This window comes from Ranitomeya variabilis, chromosome 2 (assembly GCF_051348905.1).
Source record: "Ranitomeya variabilis isolate aRanVar5 chromosome 2, aRanVar5.hap1, whole genome shotgun sequence".
Classification (NCBI taxonomy): domain Eukaryota; kingdom Metazoa; phylum Chordata; class Amphibia; order Anura; family Dendrobatidae; genus Ranitomeya; species Ranitomeya variabilis.
Genome location: NC_135233.1, coordinates 107,942,501 through 107,959,102, shown reverse-complemented (window position 1 = coordinate 107,959,102; position 16,602 = coordinate 107,942,501). Strand labels below are relative to the sequence as shown.

Sequence of the window (16,602 nt, the reverse complement as noted above, 5' to 3'; positions counted from 1 at the left end):
CCAAAGAAGAGCAAATGTGTGGGGAGTAAAAACTACCATTGTGATACCCGTTCAGCCTTACAGGATTTAGAAGCTGGACCCAAATTCATCATCTGATTGTCTAACCATCTAACACAGGGATGGTCAAGAAAAGGAAGAACTCCTCTGAAGAAATAACTAATGATTAATCTAAATAGTTTGCATTACAACATCACGCGATATAAAAATATTGGCCAATAACGCTCACGGCACCGACTAAAGATCTGCATATCATCGGAAGAAAAATACTTACTTCAAAAAGAAATAGGATGGAGTCCAGCTCCTCCCTTTGAGATTTATTCCCTGGAAAAAAAAAATTCTTATATTTCACAAAACATATGGACGTTTCTACACGACACAATATTTATAATGAAAAGATAAGTGACAGATGATAGACACATGGGCAGGAGGTGCTGATTGTTACTGGTGATAGGGGTTGCTTATTCCTTCTTTGTACAGATCATAGAAGTAAAAAAAACAAAACAAAAACAAACTGGTTTAGTATAGAGTTTACCACAGGAGTGCAGTATCACAGAACAATGCCACAAGAGCCAATGTGCATTTCTATTAATACTTTTACATTTTAAATAACTGATAGATGTGAAAAAACATAAAATACAGTGGTGAAGAGCAAGAAGAATACCAAATGTAAAAAAGGACGCACAAAGGATAAGAAGCGCAAGTTAAGAATTACTTAAAGACAACTTGTTATTCGTTTTATTCTCCTAAACCTCCACCATACTGTTATACTGGATGGTAGTAACTCTATTGTAGGACTTGCCCAATCTTCAAAACGTAAAGAACTTACAACATTGTGAGTCCTGTACCTCATCTGGGAGGTGCCACTATCCTGAGGAGCAATGCAGCCTGGTCCTTAGGGACACTTTCAGGATTCATTAACTTCCCACAAGAGGCAGCTTGTAATGATATCACATTGATCAGGTCAGGCATGACTTGTTTAGGGAACAGGCTCTTCAGGCTATGGCCGCCTCCCATATGACTCGTCAGGCTACGGCCGCCTCCCATAGGACTCTTCAGGCTATGGCCGCCTCCCACAAGACTCTTCAGGCTATGGCCGCCTCCCACAAGACTCTTCAGGCTATGGCCGCCTCCCACAAGACTCTTCAGGCTATGGCCGCCTCCCACAAGACTCTTCAGGCTATGGCCGCCTCCCACAAGACTCTTCAGGCTATGGCCGCCTCCCACAAGACTCTTCAGGCTATGGCCGCCTCCCACAAGACTCTTCAGGCTATGGCCGCCTCCCACAAGACTCTTCAGGCTATGGCCGCCTCCCATAAGACTATTCAGGCTATTGCCTCCTCCCACAAGACTCTTCAGGCCATCGCCGCCTCCCACAAGACTCTTGAGGCTATCGCCGCCTCCCATATGACTCTTCAATACTAATTTGCATGCTTTACACGCTATGCCGCAAGTTAATTTTCTACACTGTGCAGCATTATACAGAGGAATGCATGTACTACTATTGCCATCAAGGATTAAAACTAGTGCAGTAATTAATATACTTACTTCATCAAAAGAAGCAGCCTATCACTAACAGGCAGGACTAATTTGTGTAGGACTCTGTGCACATTAGGACACTGCTAATTGTGCCAGCTTCACAGACATGAAAACAGAAATTCAGGCCTTTTGGTCACTACAGAAAACTTGATTTACTTAAACTCTGCAGCGCCTGGTAGCATATCTAGCTAGAAGAATTAGTGAAGAAAAAGAAAAGTCCATGCACATAGAGTAGAGTCTGCTGGGTGGCATCCGCGTGCTATTTCCCACCCAACTAGGCTTGATTGACAGGACAATCCCTATAATGCAAATATTGAGAGACTTGTTAACAAAATCAATGCGGGAAGGTAAAAGCCTGAAGGAGCCTCAATCCCAGTGCCTGGCTAGTATTCAAGCCATGGTCTTCTCTCAATCATTTCAGTATAAGGCTCCATTGAGACATCCCTGAATAGTGTAGGAGTTTTCTGGTTGTAACAGATAGAACATGTACCATTATCATCTGGGGGACTGTTCTTATATACGTATTTCTTATTTCACGAAAATGATCACTGTGGCTAGATCAAAATTACCAATGGAAGTTTCAGGACCGTGAAAATCACTGACAGCACATGGATGGCATCAATGTACAATCCGCGTACAATCCGTGATTAACACTGAACCATTGATCAAACAGCAGCATTTAAATAATTACATAAAGACACAGAATCAAATTCTATATACTACGCAGTGACAGTGTCATGTAATAAGAGCAGATAGAGCAAAGAAAGGTAAACTGATCTTTGAGGTTAACTCCAAGCTAGAGGCGGCGCAGCGACGGGATGCGGGGCGCAGCGACGGGATGCGGGGCGCAGCGACGGGATGCGCCGAGCAGTGACGGGATGCGCCGAGCAGTGACGGGATGCGCCGAGCAGTGACGGGATGCGCCGAGCAGTGACTGGATGCGCGGAGCAGTGACGGGATGGGCCGCGCAGTGACGGGATGGGCCGCGCAGTGACGGGATGGGCCGCGCAGTGACGGGATGGGCCGCGCAGTGACGGGATGCACCGCGCAGTGATGCCATTAGTGATGGGGACAGATAATGTACAGATCGGGGCACAACACCTGAGCATACAGGGGAGAACTAGGCATACCTTTTAGCTTTAAGCTACTTTCCAGTGTAATGAAATTTTCATAGAAGATAAAATAAATCTGAGAATAGTGGTCTTCAAAGAATTGCTTCAATTCACTCCTCTCCTGAATATCTGAGGGTGGAAAAAAAAAAAAGACTGATTATTGCAAAATCAAAATTTACAGCTGGATTCATTGTATACATTTAACAACCACCATATCGACCCTTTAAAAAGTATGTTTCCCAATAGAGGAGAGCCCCTCACTCTTGACCCCTATTAGCCTTGCGTGGGCCACATAAAGCTTTATAATTCCTCTTGTATAGAAGATGATTGTGAGGTTCACAGGTGTGGCCATTTTTAGCCCCTGGGTGCATATCACATTAACAGAGGGCAGAAGGATGCCCCTCGGTGACATTTTATGTACATGCAGGGGGCTCTTCCTGGCACACACATTATATGTAGGGCACCAATGCCGTTGGAACTAAGTGTTAGCTCGTCTCTGGGGACCATCTGATATATGGTGTATAGACCCCGCATGGCGTAAGCTCAGCCGAGGACGGTCTCCATGCCATTACAAGGTATCTGCATTGGCAGATCAGTCTGATTGACACAAACCAAAGCGGTAGCAGTTTTCCAGGCCACCATGGCGGCCCGAGCTGAATAACGTGCCAACAGAGCGAACATGTGAAAATGGTAAAACTGGGCAATCCACATAACATGGAAGGAAACTGAAATGTGAAGTAATAGGTTCTCAGCGTGTCCGGAAACAATCTTGGCTGTAGGAGCGGTTTACAAAATACAAGAAAAAGAGGATGAATCACTCCAGGACTTACAATGGACAAGCTGAAGTGGTTACATATAGTACATGTCAGACGAGAAAAACAAGAGTCTAATTAATGTGAAGTGCTCCATGGCTATTACTACAGTTATAGGAATTTTAATAGAAAATTATTTCAAAATGCAGTAATACTTTACTTAGAATCCCCTACCGCCAACATGGCCGGCAACCGGCCCCAACGGGCACAGAATAGGACTACTAAAGTATCCCTATAATATAAAAAATCCCCAAATCATTTTATTGGTCTGGGGCAACACATATATATTGTGTGCGACCAGACCCATCGCTTAGCTCCAAATAACATGAACAAATAGGAGAAACCGGAGCATGATTGTATAAACAAAAATACTTTATTAGAACCAGATAATAAATTGATTAAAAACAGCAGTAACATGCAGAGGTGTCTAGTAATTCCATGATACACACATAGGAGGGCACCCACCCCTCTCAAATCCCCTATATCAAGTCTCAGAAGAGAACCCTTTACATGTCATATAACCTGGTTGAATGACCGCTAAGTATTAAAGTGCTAATAATAATAAATAGGTTATAATAGGTCCGCTTACCAGGGTAGAAGAAGGGGGGAGAGATAGAGGAGCGGGGTCTCGCCCAAGTACCGGCTCCCGACACGTGTTTCGCGGCTACAAGATGCCGCTTTTTCAAGGAAGTGCACTTCCTTGAAAAAGCGGCATCTTGTAGCCGCGAAACACGTGTCGGGAGCCGGTACTTGGGCGAGACCCCGCTCCTCTATCTCTCCCCCCTTCTTCTACCCTGGTAAGCGGACCTATTATAACCTATTTATTATTATTAGCACTTTAATACTTAGCGGTCATTCAACCAGGTTATATGACATGTAAAGGGTTCTCTTCTGAGACTTGATATAGGGGATTTGAGAGGGGTGGGTGCCCTCCTATGTGTGTATCATGGAATTACTAGACACCTCTGCATGTTACTGCTGTTTTTAATCAATTTATTATCTGGTTCTAATAAAGTATTTTTGTTTATACAATCATGCTCCGGTTTCTCCTATTTGTTAAAGTATCCCTATGTTCGACAATTCATGGAGCCTGGCGATGTCCACACTGGTCTTGATGAGGGTGTCCAGCGCCCACCTCTTAATGAATCAAGCATATCTTTTAACAGTGGTGGTCCTACTCCAGTCTGGGACCACAGTAAGATTCTGACATAAGTCACACCACAGTTTGTCATGAAGCTGCATGACTTCTCCGTCCTTCCTCCACTCTGCCTATTCTGGCGGCATCACAACTGCAAAGGTAGCAACCATTTTACAACTTCAGAGCCTTGAGTAATATCCAAAAGGACCAGAACATACCAAGACGACTGAATCTGGCCCCTCATTTGCTGATTTTTTTCCTACAGCATTCTGGAACTTTAACAAAGGGGTAGCCAAGAATTTGTGTATGGTGTTAGCAGATTAGACGCAGAACTCTTGGCTACATGGCTTTTATGTCATACCTGTGGGTATGCCAATACTGGTAATGATACTAATACTCCATTAGTACATAGGTAGCTAAAAATATAGCTTCACAATCAAAAAGTAACCACAAGCTCCCATACCTCAAGATAAAGTCTCCTCTGAGCACCATTAGTAGAAAATTACTTAAGGACAACCTGTCATTTATAGAAAAGGTAAACCACACAGACACAGGGTCAAGCTGCAAGTAAATATCGTTTAAATCCTGCTTATATCCAGATTACTGGAGCAGCAGCTGCAGAGAGAAAATTAAGGCATATTCTCCCTGCATCTTCTCACTTCCAGCGGTGCAGGGAGCTGTTCCAGTTATTAGTCTCACTACACGCTGGGGGCCGCTGTGATCTCCCCCTGGAGTCTCGTGCTCTGCAGCGTGTGTGCAGTGTGCGTGTGTGCAGTGTGCGTGTGTGCAGTGTGCGTGTGTGCAGTGTGCGTGTGTGCGCAGTGCGTGTGTGTGTGCAGAGCAGGCTATCAATGTGCTGGGGGAGTAATCACATCCCTCACCCCAATACTAAAAAGTGACTAGCTGTCCACTGCACCACACAGATGACTGGAAGCAATTTTTAACACTATTTATCTGTATATTAACCCTACATCTGCAAGTAAAAAGGTTTTCTGGATGTAACAGGTTAGTTTTGAAAAGAATGGATAAGCTTTTATTATGATCCTATCTTTTAGAGTATCGTGGGGCATCCACTCTCTTCTTTTCCCGGTTACTGCTCTCGGCACATTCACCTCCTCCATCCATGATCCAGAGCCATCTTAAGATCACTCTCTCTCAAAGAAAATCTATCACCGAGCTTTTGCAACCCCATCTGAGAGCAGCGTGGTGTAGGGGCAGAGACACGGATTTCACCAATATGTCACTTACTGGGCTGCATGCTGCAGTTTTGATAAAATCTGAGCTCAATGTTAGCCCATCCACATAACTGATTGGCAGATGTGTACTCTGTCATACCTCCCAACTTTTGAAGATGGGAAAGAGGGACAAAGTTTGCGGCACGCAAAGCGCGTCGCGGCAAATTTTAGGCCACGCCTCTGACCACACCCATTCATAATTAGTCACACCCATATCCACGTCCCAACCACACCCATTTAGCACTGCTGATCACACTGTTTCATATACAATAGTTATAAACAAAAAAATATGGCCACACAGTGCTCCATACTGTATAATGGCCACACATGATGCTCCATACTGTATAATGGCCACACATGATGCTGCATACTGTATAATGGCCACACATGATGCTCCATACTGTATAATGACCACACATGATGCTCCATACTGTATAATGACCGCACATGATGCTCCATACTGTATAATGACCGCATGCATACTGTATAATGGCCGCACATGATGCTCCATACTGTATAATGAACGCACATGATGCTCCATACTGTATAATGACCGCACATGATGCTCCATACTGTATAATGACCGCATGCATACTGTATAATGGCCGCACATGATGCTCCATACTGTATAATGACCGCACATGATGCTCCATACTGTATGCTGGCTCCACATGATGCTTCATACTGTATAATGACCGCACATGATGCTGCATACTGTATAATGACCGCACATGATGCTCCATACTGTATAATGACCGCACATGATGCTCCATACTGTATGCTGGCTCCACATGATGCTTCATACTGTATAATGACCGCACATGATGCTGCATACTGTATAATGACCGCACATGATGCTCCATACTGTATAATGGCCACAGTTCTCCATACTGTATAATGACATACAGGCACGCAGCTCACACACAGCTCACACACGCACGCAGCTCACACACATGCAGCATCACACACACAGTATCACACATACACACGCAGCATCACAAACGCAGCTGACAAACACATGCAGCTTTGACACAAATGCATCACACACGCAGCCATCACACACACACAGCCATCACACACACACACACACACACACACACACGCAGTCATCACACACACACACGCAGCCATCACACACACACGCAGCCATCACACACACGCAGCCATCACACACACACACGCAGCCATCACACACACACACGCAGCCATCACACACACACACCCAGCCCTCACACACACACACCCAGCCCTCACACACACACACCCAGCCCTCACACACACACACCCAGCCCTCACACACACACACACCCAGCCATCACACACACCAGATACCTCATACACACATGACACACACACAAAAGCAGCATCACACACACACAATGACACACAAATGCAGCATCACACACACACAATGACACACAAATGCAGCATCAGACACACACACATCACACACAATCTCCTCTGTGGTGCAGGGGCGGCTGATCTGTCCATGTGCAGCTCTTCAGTTTCTCCGGCTGCTCACAGCTCTGCACTGTCCCGGCACCTCCCCCGTCTCTCCTTCTCTGCCGGGATAGCAGCTAAGAGCAGGAGAAGCCGGAGCTCCGTGCACACACAGGTGGTAGTGAGTCGCTGACCTCTCATCTTGATCGCTGCTGGCTCTCTGCCTCAGCGTGGCAGCGCAGCGCAGCGCAACACAGGGGGCGGGGGAGGGGGGGCGGGATCGGTCGGGAGGAGACCCAGCATGTATAAGAAAAAAAAAACAGCCACAAACCTAAGCTACTCAGGTGCCGCCCCCTGCATTGTCCCCGCCCTAGCCACGTAGTGCGGGACATTAGTGTCCCGCCCGGGATCCCGGGGCTGACTGTCAAAATCAGGACAGTCCCGCGGGATCCGGGACGGTTGGGAGGTATGACTCTGTGCATAGGCAGAAAGCTGTCAATTAGTGGTGGCGGCTGGGTTATACATAACTCATGAGTATCAATGACTACATGGCAGTAGGTTTACTAGTCCTCTAGTGAATCTCCTGCTGATAAGAGTGATTTTTATCAAAACTACAGCAAGTAGTTGTGAGTGACCGGGCTCTGGAATCAGGGTCTCTGCTGCTCTCATAGTACCACCCAGTCATGGTGCCAAATTCTGCACCCAGAACTGAAAACCCTATTGAAGACCTATCAGCTCTCTGGACAGCTCTGCCCTTTTCAGTATGCACCCATATGCCCCATGGGAAACAAGCTGCAGTTCCTGGCTCTTGTGGGTCTCTCCCTGCACAGTCTGACCCTGGCCAATGGCTGCTGGCGTGTCACCTGATGCTAGGACTCACCCCTTTGTAAAGATGAATGGTTACTCCGAGTTGTACATTTTTATACATTTCCAGAGGGAAAACCCAGCAAAAGCTCAACAGATATAAGGGCCCAGAGTGGGATGTTATGGGAAGCACCATTATTTACCTGAACACACACAAAGGGCTCCTGTGAGATCCTGGCACAGTGACTGGGTGTATGGGCACCTGCCATGCCCTAGATGCTTCCCCCCATTATGCCGACACTCTCCTGTAACACACTCTCGTCTAGACGGCAGCTTTTCATGTCTTACAAGGAACAGATTCTTGTCAAAACAGATGAAAAGGAAATTAGCAAATGTTTACCAAGAAGAAATGGCAGTGGCCTAATTAGAGCAGATATTACATAAACCTGCAGCACAGGCTCACTTCCTAACTATGAAACCCTCTGCAGATGACCCACTTACTGTACGTGTAGAGCCAGGCACTCGCAGGATCTCCTGCCTACAAAGGCTGTGCATAGGTCTAATCACATACCAGGGCTCGCCCCCCAACAGCTCTGATGCACAGACAGGACCCTCTATGGTGATGCTCACTGGACCCCGCTATGGCCTACTGCTAGGACGTGCCATAACCTGTAGGTGGCGATACTGGGGCACTCAACACCACAGAGTCTCAAAGGAACTGTACCAACATTCACGTCAAAGGGAATCTGTCAGCACAAAATGACTGGTCAAACCAAGCACAGGCGTCTGGTGCACCCTTGGTGTAACCAAGCAATTCAGTCCACCTGCTCATCTACTTGTTTCCCATTTATCTCCACCCGCTATGACTTGATTGACATCATTGGGTTTACAGGAGGGAGAGAGAGATGGAAACAAATAGGTGAGCAGGTGCACTGAACGGCTTGGTTACACCCAAGGTGCACCGAGCGCCTGTGCTTGGCTTGACCAGTCATTTCGTGTGGACGAGATTCCATATAACAGAGCTGTAGACTAGTTAGTTCTCAATACACTATGAAGGCACAAATATGCTCAGCAAGAACTGTTGCCTCTTTGTTAAAAGGATCCGGGCATTTGTGCACTCAGTGATAAGTCATGGAATATCAAGCAATAAACCAATACATAATAAGCTCCAAAATTCAGCTTGAAATTAGTCTACTACAGATTTAAATAAGAAATCCACATCACGTTAAGTATTTTTTCCATGTGGATTAAAAGGGAAAAAAAAAAAAAAAGTTTCCTGTAATTTATCAACATGGATTCAAATTTGAACACTGCATATTAAAAACATGGGTAACATACAGAGCTTGTGAGTGATTGCTTTATTTTAAAACCTGTAGTGGATTTTTGTCATCCTATTTAAATCATGTTATCTCCCTAAAATGGTTGAAAAATAATAATCAGGCTGTGAGATATTAATAAATTGTTATTAATAATAATAATGCTATTATTATTATGTAACACAAAATTGAGCCTTCTATAACTGATATCTGTGGCTGGCAGACGGGTACAGGCTAGGGACAGTCAAAGATAAAGCCTGAACCTTACTGGCATTGTGTAGTGACGCCATGCAGAATACACACCGCAAAATACGGATATTTCCATCCAAGAGGTATCGCTTCTCCTTGCGGAGAGTGACATGTTAAGCATGCCGGGATGAAGAGACTTAAAGCCGCAATGCTCCTCTGGGAAATATGCAAATTGTCTCTTCAGAGAGGAAGAGGACTAGAACTCTGGTGCCATCTATTGGAAGTAGCAATCCTAACAGTCAATGTCGACCCTTTAACGAGCCTTGTCACATGACTTAGGGTAAAAGCCAAACCAGAATCTCAATTTGCAGACACTGTGTTTCAGGGTACTGCCCCTCATCAGTGAAACACAGTGACTGCAAATTGATATCTGGTTTGGCTTTTACCCTAAGTCATGTGACAAGGCTCGTTAAAGGGTCGACATTGACTGTTAGGATTGCTACTTCCAATAGGTGGCACTAGAGTTCTAGTCCTCTTCCTCACTGAAGAGACTATTTAGATATTTCCATATCATTTTATATGAAGATGGTGACTCAGGAGTTACGCTATGATGGAAATGAGATGTAATTAAATCCGATAATATGTAAAGTAACAGGTATCAATTTTTATGAACAGAGACATTATTTCTGTGTCTGCCTAACAGGCTATGTCCACATATGCAATTCAACAACTTATGCAAAAAATAAATAAATTAAAAAAAAAAAAACATATCCCTTTAATAAATGCCCCTGCACACATTGTGTTTATTACCGATCGTTCTGTGTGCATTAAAGTTTAGTCGGCCGGTCTAAACAGACCGTGACACGACCACGGATCAGCTTACTTGTGGTCGAATGTCAATATGTGTAGACACAGCATAATGCGCTCTTCTGAGAAAAGATGCCAATAAGAGCAATTTCTAATTTGGCCTTACATTAAAGGGCATCTCTCAGTAGGTTCACCCCTCCTAAACTGTCTATATGGGCAAGTAGGTCATAGGAAGCGGAGTAAAATGATATTTTAATATCTGCGATCCAATGTCTTATTCCAGAGAAATCCAAGTTTTTCTCAGTATGTAAATGAGCTGTTAAGATCTATGGGTGGGACACTGATCTATCGGCATAGATTATTTTAAATGAAAAGGAAGAGTTACCAGTGTGAGACATGTAATGACTGACGGTCTGCACTCCTGATCCACATGACTCACACTGGTACCTCCCCCTTTCATTTATAATAGTCTCTGGAGGCAGATTCTCAGGAGATCAGTGTGTGGCCTATAGCTCATTTACATATAAGAAAAACATGGATTACTCAGGAATAAGACATCGGCTCACAGATACCAAGGTATCATGTTATTCAGCTTATTATGACCTACATGCCCATAAGGCGGTTTAAGAGGGCGAATCCTAGTGACAGGTTCCCTATAATATTCAAAGTCAGTCTTAATAGAAGTGCAAGAAGTAACTGAGCAGGCTGGCCATTCAGTCCTGTTATTGTAAGATAAGCAGATTCATGTGCTCATTACATCCTCTTCCTTCACAGACGACGTACATAAAAAGCAGCAACACAAACAAACAAAGAAGAACAGTGAAAAGGGTCAAGAGAAAGCTAGAGAGAAAGCTTCCTCACATCTTCCTGCCCGGGACCATTTATACCCTGCCTAAACCGCTGCCCACGTGCTTCTTAGGCCACGTGCACACGTTCAGTATTTTGTGACTTTTTTTACATCAGTATGTTTAAGCCAAAACCAGGAGTGGGTGATAAATACAGAAGTGGTGGCGTGTTTGATTTTTTCACTCCTGGTTTTGGCTTACAAATACTGAATGTGTGCATGTGGCCTTACAAGAAGCCCACAGCTGGAGTGCGGCATATGGTCACATGTGACTTTTGAGGCAACAGCGAGAAAATAAAGACTAGTAAATACAGGATTTTTTATCCATTATGTTAAGAAACATAAAACCATTTTTATATTAGGACCAATCTGTGTCTACACCAGGTTTTGCTGCGTTTTTTATGCTAATTTTCTGCTGCTTTTTACAGTACCAGCAAATCCTATGAGATTTCAGAAATCTCATGCACACACGTTGGGTTTTTGTGTGATCAGTATTTTGTGCTTTGCTGCGTTTTTCTGGACATAAAGCATGTCACTTCTTTCAGGGTTTTCCACCCATTGACTTGAATGGGTTTTGAAAAGCGCAGCAAAAATGCAGGCATCATTATTTGCTGCGTTTTTGCTGCTGAAAATTCAAGGACATTAGCATGGACAAAGAGAAAAAAAACGCACTAAAAACGCACCTAAACCTGCATTTTGACGCAGTTTCTTTCCTGCCAAGAAGATCAGGTTTTGCTGCAGAAAAAAAAAAAAGCAGCAAAAACGCCCAGTGTGAACCTACCCTTTCAGCATTTTTGCTACATTTTTTCAGCGTTTTTTACCCACTGACTTGAATGGGTGTTGAAAAAACGCAGCAAAAATGAATCATTATTTGCTGCGATATTGCTGCTGAAATTCTAGGACATTGGAATGGACAAAGACAAAAAATGCACCCAAAAAAACAAAAACAAATACGCAACAAAAAAGTAAACCTGCGTTTTTGACGCAGCTTCTTTCCTGCCAAGCAGATCAGGTTTTGCTGCAGAAAAAAAAGCAGCAAAAACACCCTGTGTGAACCCTTATGGCTGCACACACGTCAGTAGTCTGGTGTAATGCTCTCCTGATCAGTAACAGACCGTGCAGTTTATAGGTCCATACTGTGCACTGCTTTTAGCCTTAATTTTTATTGGTCGATCGATATAATCTATCTTCGTGTTTCAACATGTATCAGGCAGCAACTTCCTGAATCTCACCAGTGGTTTCAGAAACTGGATCTGCAGTGATCGGCTGATCTATCGGACGGCTTATGGGTTGTCCATAGGGGATCAACTATTTGTGTCTCATCACGGTTCTACAAGCATCTCCCAATCAGCAGTAATCACATCTTCGCAGACATCTGCCATTTCACCATCACCTTGCTGAATAGTTTCATTCCATAGTGACTTGTGTAGTGATTGTATCTATGAAGGTACAGTAACACTCCATTAGCCCATTTCCTTCCTGTATTGGTTTTGAGAGTCTGTATCATGACCAAATATTTCCGGATTAGATGAGATTGTACCAGGGTTATATATTTTTTCCTGCCATTGTTACTGTCTATGCTGGAACATTATCCATATATTAAATGATAAATATTAGCTGGATCGTGGTGTGCCACGAAGGGCATTTGTGTACTCGGCCAGTTAGGACAGCCATATTTATACTGAAAGCAGCAGCAAGGTGCTTAAGTGACCACTGGTGACCATTGGTTATCCCAATAAAAAGAACGGCCACCACTTTAGTATGCTGTATATATGTCCCGAATCCCCTCTGAACAGCACAAAATAGACCTTCTATTATACCCACAGACGGAGCGGTCCAGTCCGATAGGCTCCTCTGGTCTCGCCCCGGCGCCACCTCTCTTCCCTGCTCCATGTGGATGACGAGTCCTAAGTAGTGATGAGCGAATATACTCGTTACTCGAGATTTCCTGAGCATGCTCGGGTGTCCTCCGGGTATTTTTTAGTGCTCGGAGATTTAGTTTTTCTTGCCGCAGCTGAATGATTTACATCTGATAGCCAGCATAAGTACATGTGGGGATTCCCTACCAACCAGGCAACCCCCACATGTACTTTTGCCGGCTAACAGATGTAAATCATTCACCTGCGGCAAAAAAACGAAATCTCCAAGCACTAAAAAAATACTCGGAGGACCCCCGAGCGTGCTCGAGAAATCTCGAGTAACGAGTATATTCGCTCATGACTAGTCCTAAGTCATCATCACAGTGTCCCCTAATCGAGCTCCTGTGCAGGCGCACTTATCTCTGCCTTGTGTAGGGCAGAGCAATGTAGTGAGCATGTGCAGGAGCGAGATTGGGGGACGCGGTGTGGATGACATAGGACACGTCACCTACATGAAGCAGGGAAGCGAGGAAGCACCGGAGCAAGCAGTCCATAGTATAAGAAAAAGTCTTTCCTCTGCAATGCAGAGGGGATTGGGGACATACATACAGCATACCAGAATACACTGTACATTGGGAAAACCTGGTGACCGGTTCTTCTTAAAGGGGTTGTCCCACAAAGTGCTTTTTAAATCAATAAGAGCTTGAAAAAAGTAGTACAACTGGATGTGTTAAAAAATAGTCCTGTGCTGAGATAATCTTATATATGTGTACAGTTTTTTTTGCAGGTTTCAATCACGTAGTACTGCTGCAGCTCACAGACAAATACACAGCTCCTGGCCGGGGGAAGAAGCATAAGTACCGTACATATACTAGTGACACTACAGGGATGCTCACCTGTTTCTGCATGTTACCAGTTCTGTGAGCTCATCATAAATCAAGTCAGTGACATAAGAGCTCAGCAGCAGCGGAAGCTCAGACCTTACTGGGGTGTCTCATGGCTACTACCGTTCTGCTAATAGACCAGTTCCGCTAGTAATGTCTATGTGCTACTTCAAAGTGGGGGATGGCTAAGAGGGCATATGGATAGGGGTTGCCATCATGAAACAACCCCTTTAAAGATTAGCAGATCCTCCAATTAACCACTGGCCTTACATAAACCTTAGGAATTAATATGTAGCAGCGATGTAAAGGAGAACAGTTAAGTATCTGGCTTAAAAAAAAACAACAACAAAAAAATAAAAAACAGGAAGATATACTAATCGGGAATACAACTGTTTATAAGAAAAGATGCCCTGGTCCCCATATATCAGCATTGATGCCGCAATTTCCACTTACAACTTGTCACTTAATGTTATGTGTTAAGGGGGCTGGCTGACGGGCTCATTTCAATAGCAGAGCCCACTCTGTCATGGCCAATGCATAAGTAGAGAGAGGCTGGCTACTGAAACAGTCAGAAAGCCCCCGGGTCTCACATCGATTCATGAAGCTGTATCCAGTGTCAAAATAGCCAGAAGTTGAGTTGCAGGGACAAACAATGATAACTAGAGATTGAAGCACCTTTATCAACTGAATTGCACTTTTATGTGACATATCTTTTTATTTTAAAACACATCTATAAATATATCGCATATCCACAGGTTAGATCAGTGTTCTCCATACTCATCATGTTTTCAGGATTCTTCAGTATTGGACAGGTGAGAGAACCTGCGGCAATTTCTGATACCTTGATATTATATCACCTGTGCCATACTGAGGAAATCCTGAAAACACGATCCACTGCGCGCCGTGAGGACTGGAGACAGAGAACACTGGGATAGATGATCACAGGAGTTTCACTACTAAGACCTCCAATCATACCAAGAGCAGGGGTCCCCAAGTCTCGTGTGATTGCCGTGGTAGTGATCATGTGCATGTCTATAGGAGTTGTGGTCACACATGATCACTTCCGCTCTAGTCACAAAGGGGCTGTGGAATCCCCGTTCTCCGGATTAGTGGAGGTCACAGTAGCCAGACCCCAGCAATCATACATTTTTCTTCTATCATATGCATAGGTGATGAACAATCTCAATCTTTAAGGGATTGATTTATGAGGAAAGTTGAAAATAATTGTCAAATCCCAGGAGTGAAACCCCTAGTGCGGCTGATGCCTACCCTAGAGGGCTGTTTTCTGCTCTGCATGCACGGTGATATTGCTGGGCTACTAACACAGCACTGCTTTTGCCACCATATGAAAATGGGGACTAGAAAGTAAAAACCTTAGAGATCAGATGATTTTTTCTCCTTTGTAGTAGACCAGTCTCATGAATTAAGAATTAAAGAGAACAGTTCAACAAATACCGTAGTACTTTGATCAACTTGCCAAATCCTATAGGAGGCTAATGCCATTTTCTTGGTGAGAATAGATCAGAATATGTTGGAATTATACTTTGCATGATTGGATATTTTAGTTTTCCAAAAACCCATCTATAGAGCCTAAAAATGTTAATTCAGGAGTCAACAAGAATGGGATTGGTCCTACAGGCAGCTGCATCAGAAGCAATGACGTCAACAATGACGGAAGCATTGAAGCCTTCGCACGTCTTCATCAGACACAGGACAGCATGAAAAGCGGTAGGAAGGGGGTACTAGCCATAGACAGACAGACAGAAGTCTGCCCCATGCCTAGGATAACAAGCTCAGTGACAGAAACCGATAATGTAATGGAATCTAACTGCAGGAGGACCATCGGCAGCTCCACAACCACGATGCCCCGATACTGGCCGTATCCAGAACACACAGCAAGCAGGGGAGAACCTCACCCAACACAAAGAGAAAAGCCGGAATCCAAGGATTTCTTACGCTCCGCAGTCACCAACTATTGGCTTTTCTTTTTGTGTCACTTTAGTGAATTTTATCTGCACAGAACAATTTATTACGACTGACTTTGTACAAACCGAACTCTTCCACGTAATTGCCGCACTAACCACAGTAATTCCCAGAGTCCTCGATGTCCCACTGGGCGCCATTACAGTGAGCACACAGCGGGGCATTCAGCCCAGCGGGTACAGCATGGCAGAGGGGAGATGACTTAAATCACATTTATTTTCTTCCTTTACAAAACAGGAGGCTTCAGTTATTTTCATACAGCTGACCTTTACTATAGCATCTGCCGAGGAAAAAGCCCACACACCTGACTGCACAGGAATCAACACACATACACACCAATAAGAATATACATTATACGCACACACCAATAATAATATACATTATACACACCAATAATATACATTATACACACACACCAATCATAATATACATTATACACACCAATCATAATATACATTATATATACACACACACCAATAATAATATGCATTATACACACACACCAATCATAATATACATTATATATACACACACACACACACACCAATAATATGCATTATACACACCAATCATAATATACATTATACACACCAATCATAATATACATTATACACACCAATCATAATATACATTATATATACAC

The 16,602-nt window shown here is 44.0% G+C and overlaps 1 protein-coding gene across 3 annotated transcripts in view; it reads right to left on the bottom strand.

Annotated features, from left to right (window-relative positions):
• Positions 1-16,602, bottom strand: part of RALGAPA2 (Ral GTPase activating protein catalytic subunit alpha 2) — a 331,873-nt gene that overhangs the window by 281,047 nt on the left and 34,224 nt on the right. For all 3 annotated transcript variants that reach the window (XM_077282789.1, XM_077282788.1, XM_077282790.1), the window contains exons 2-3: positions 2,667-2,777; positions 272-321 (exon numbers count right to left, since the gene is read on the bottom strand). In XM_077282789.1, the coding sequence (XP_077138904.1) occupies positions 272-321; positions 2,667-2,777 (161 nt within the window). The remainder of the gene's footprint in view (positions 1-271; positions 322-2,666; positions 2,778-16,602) is intronic.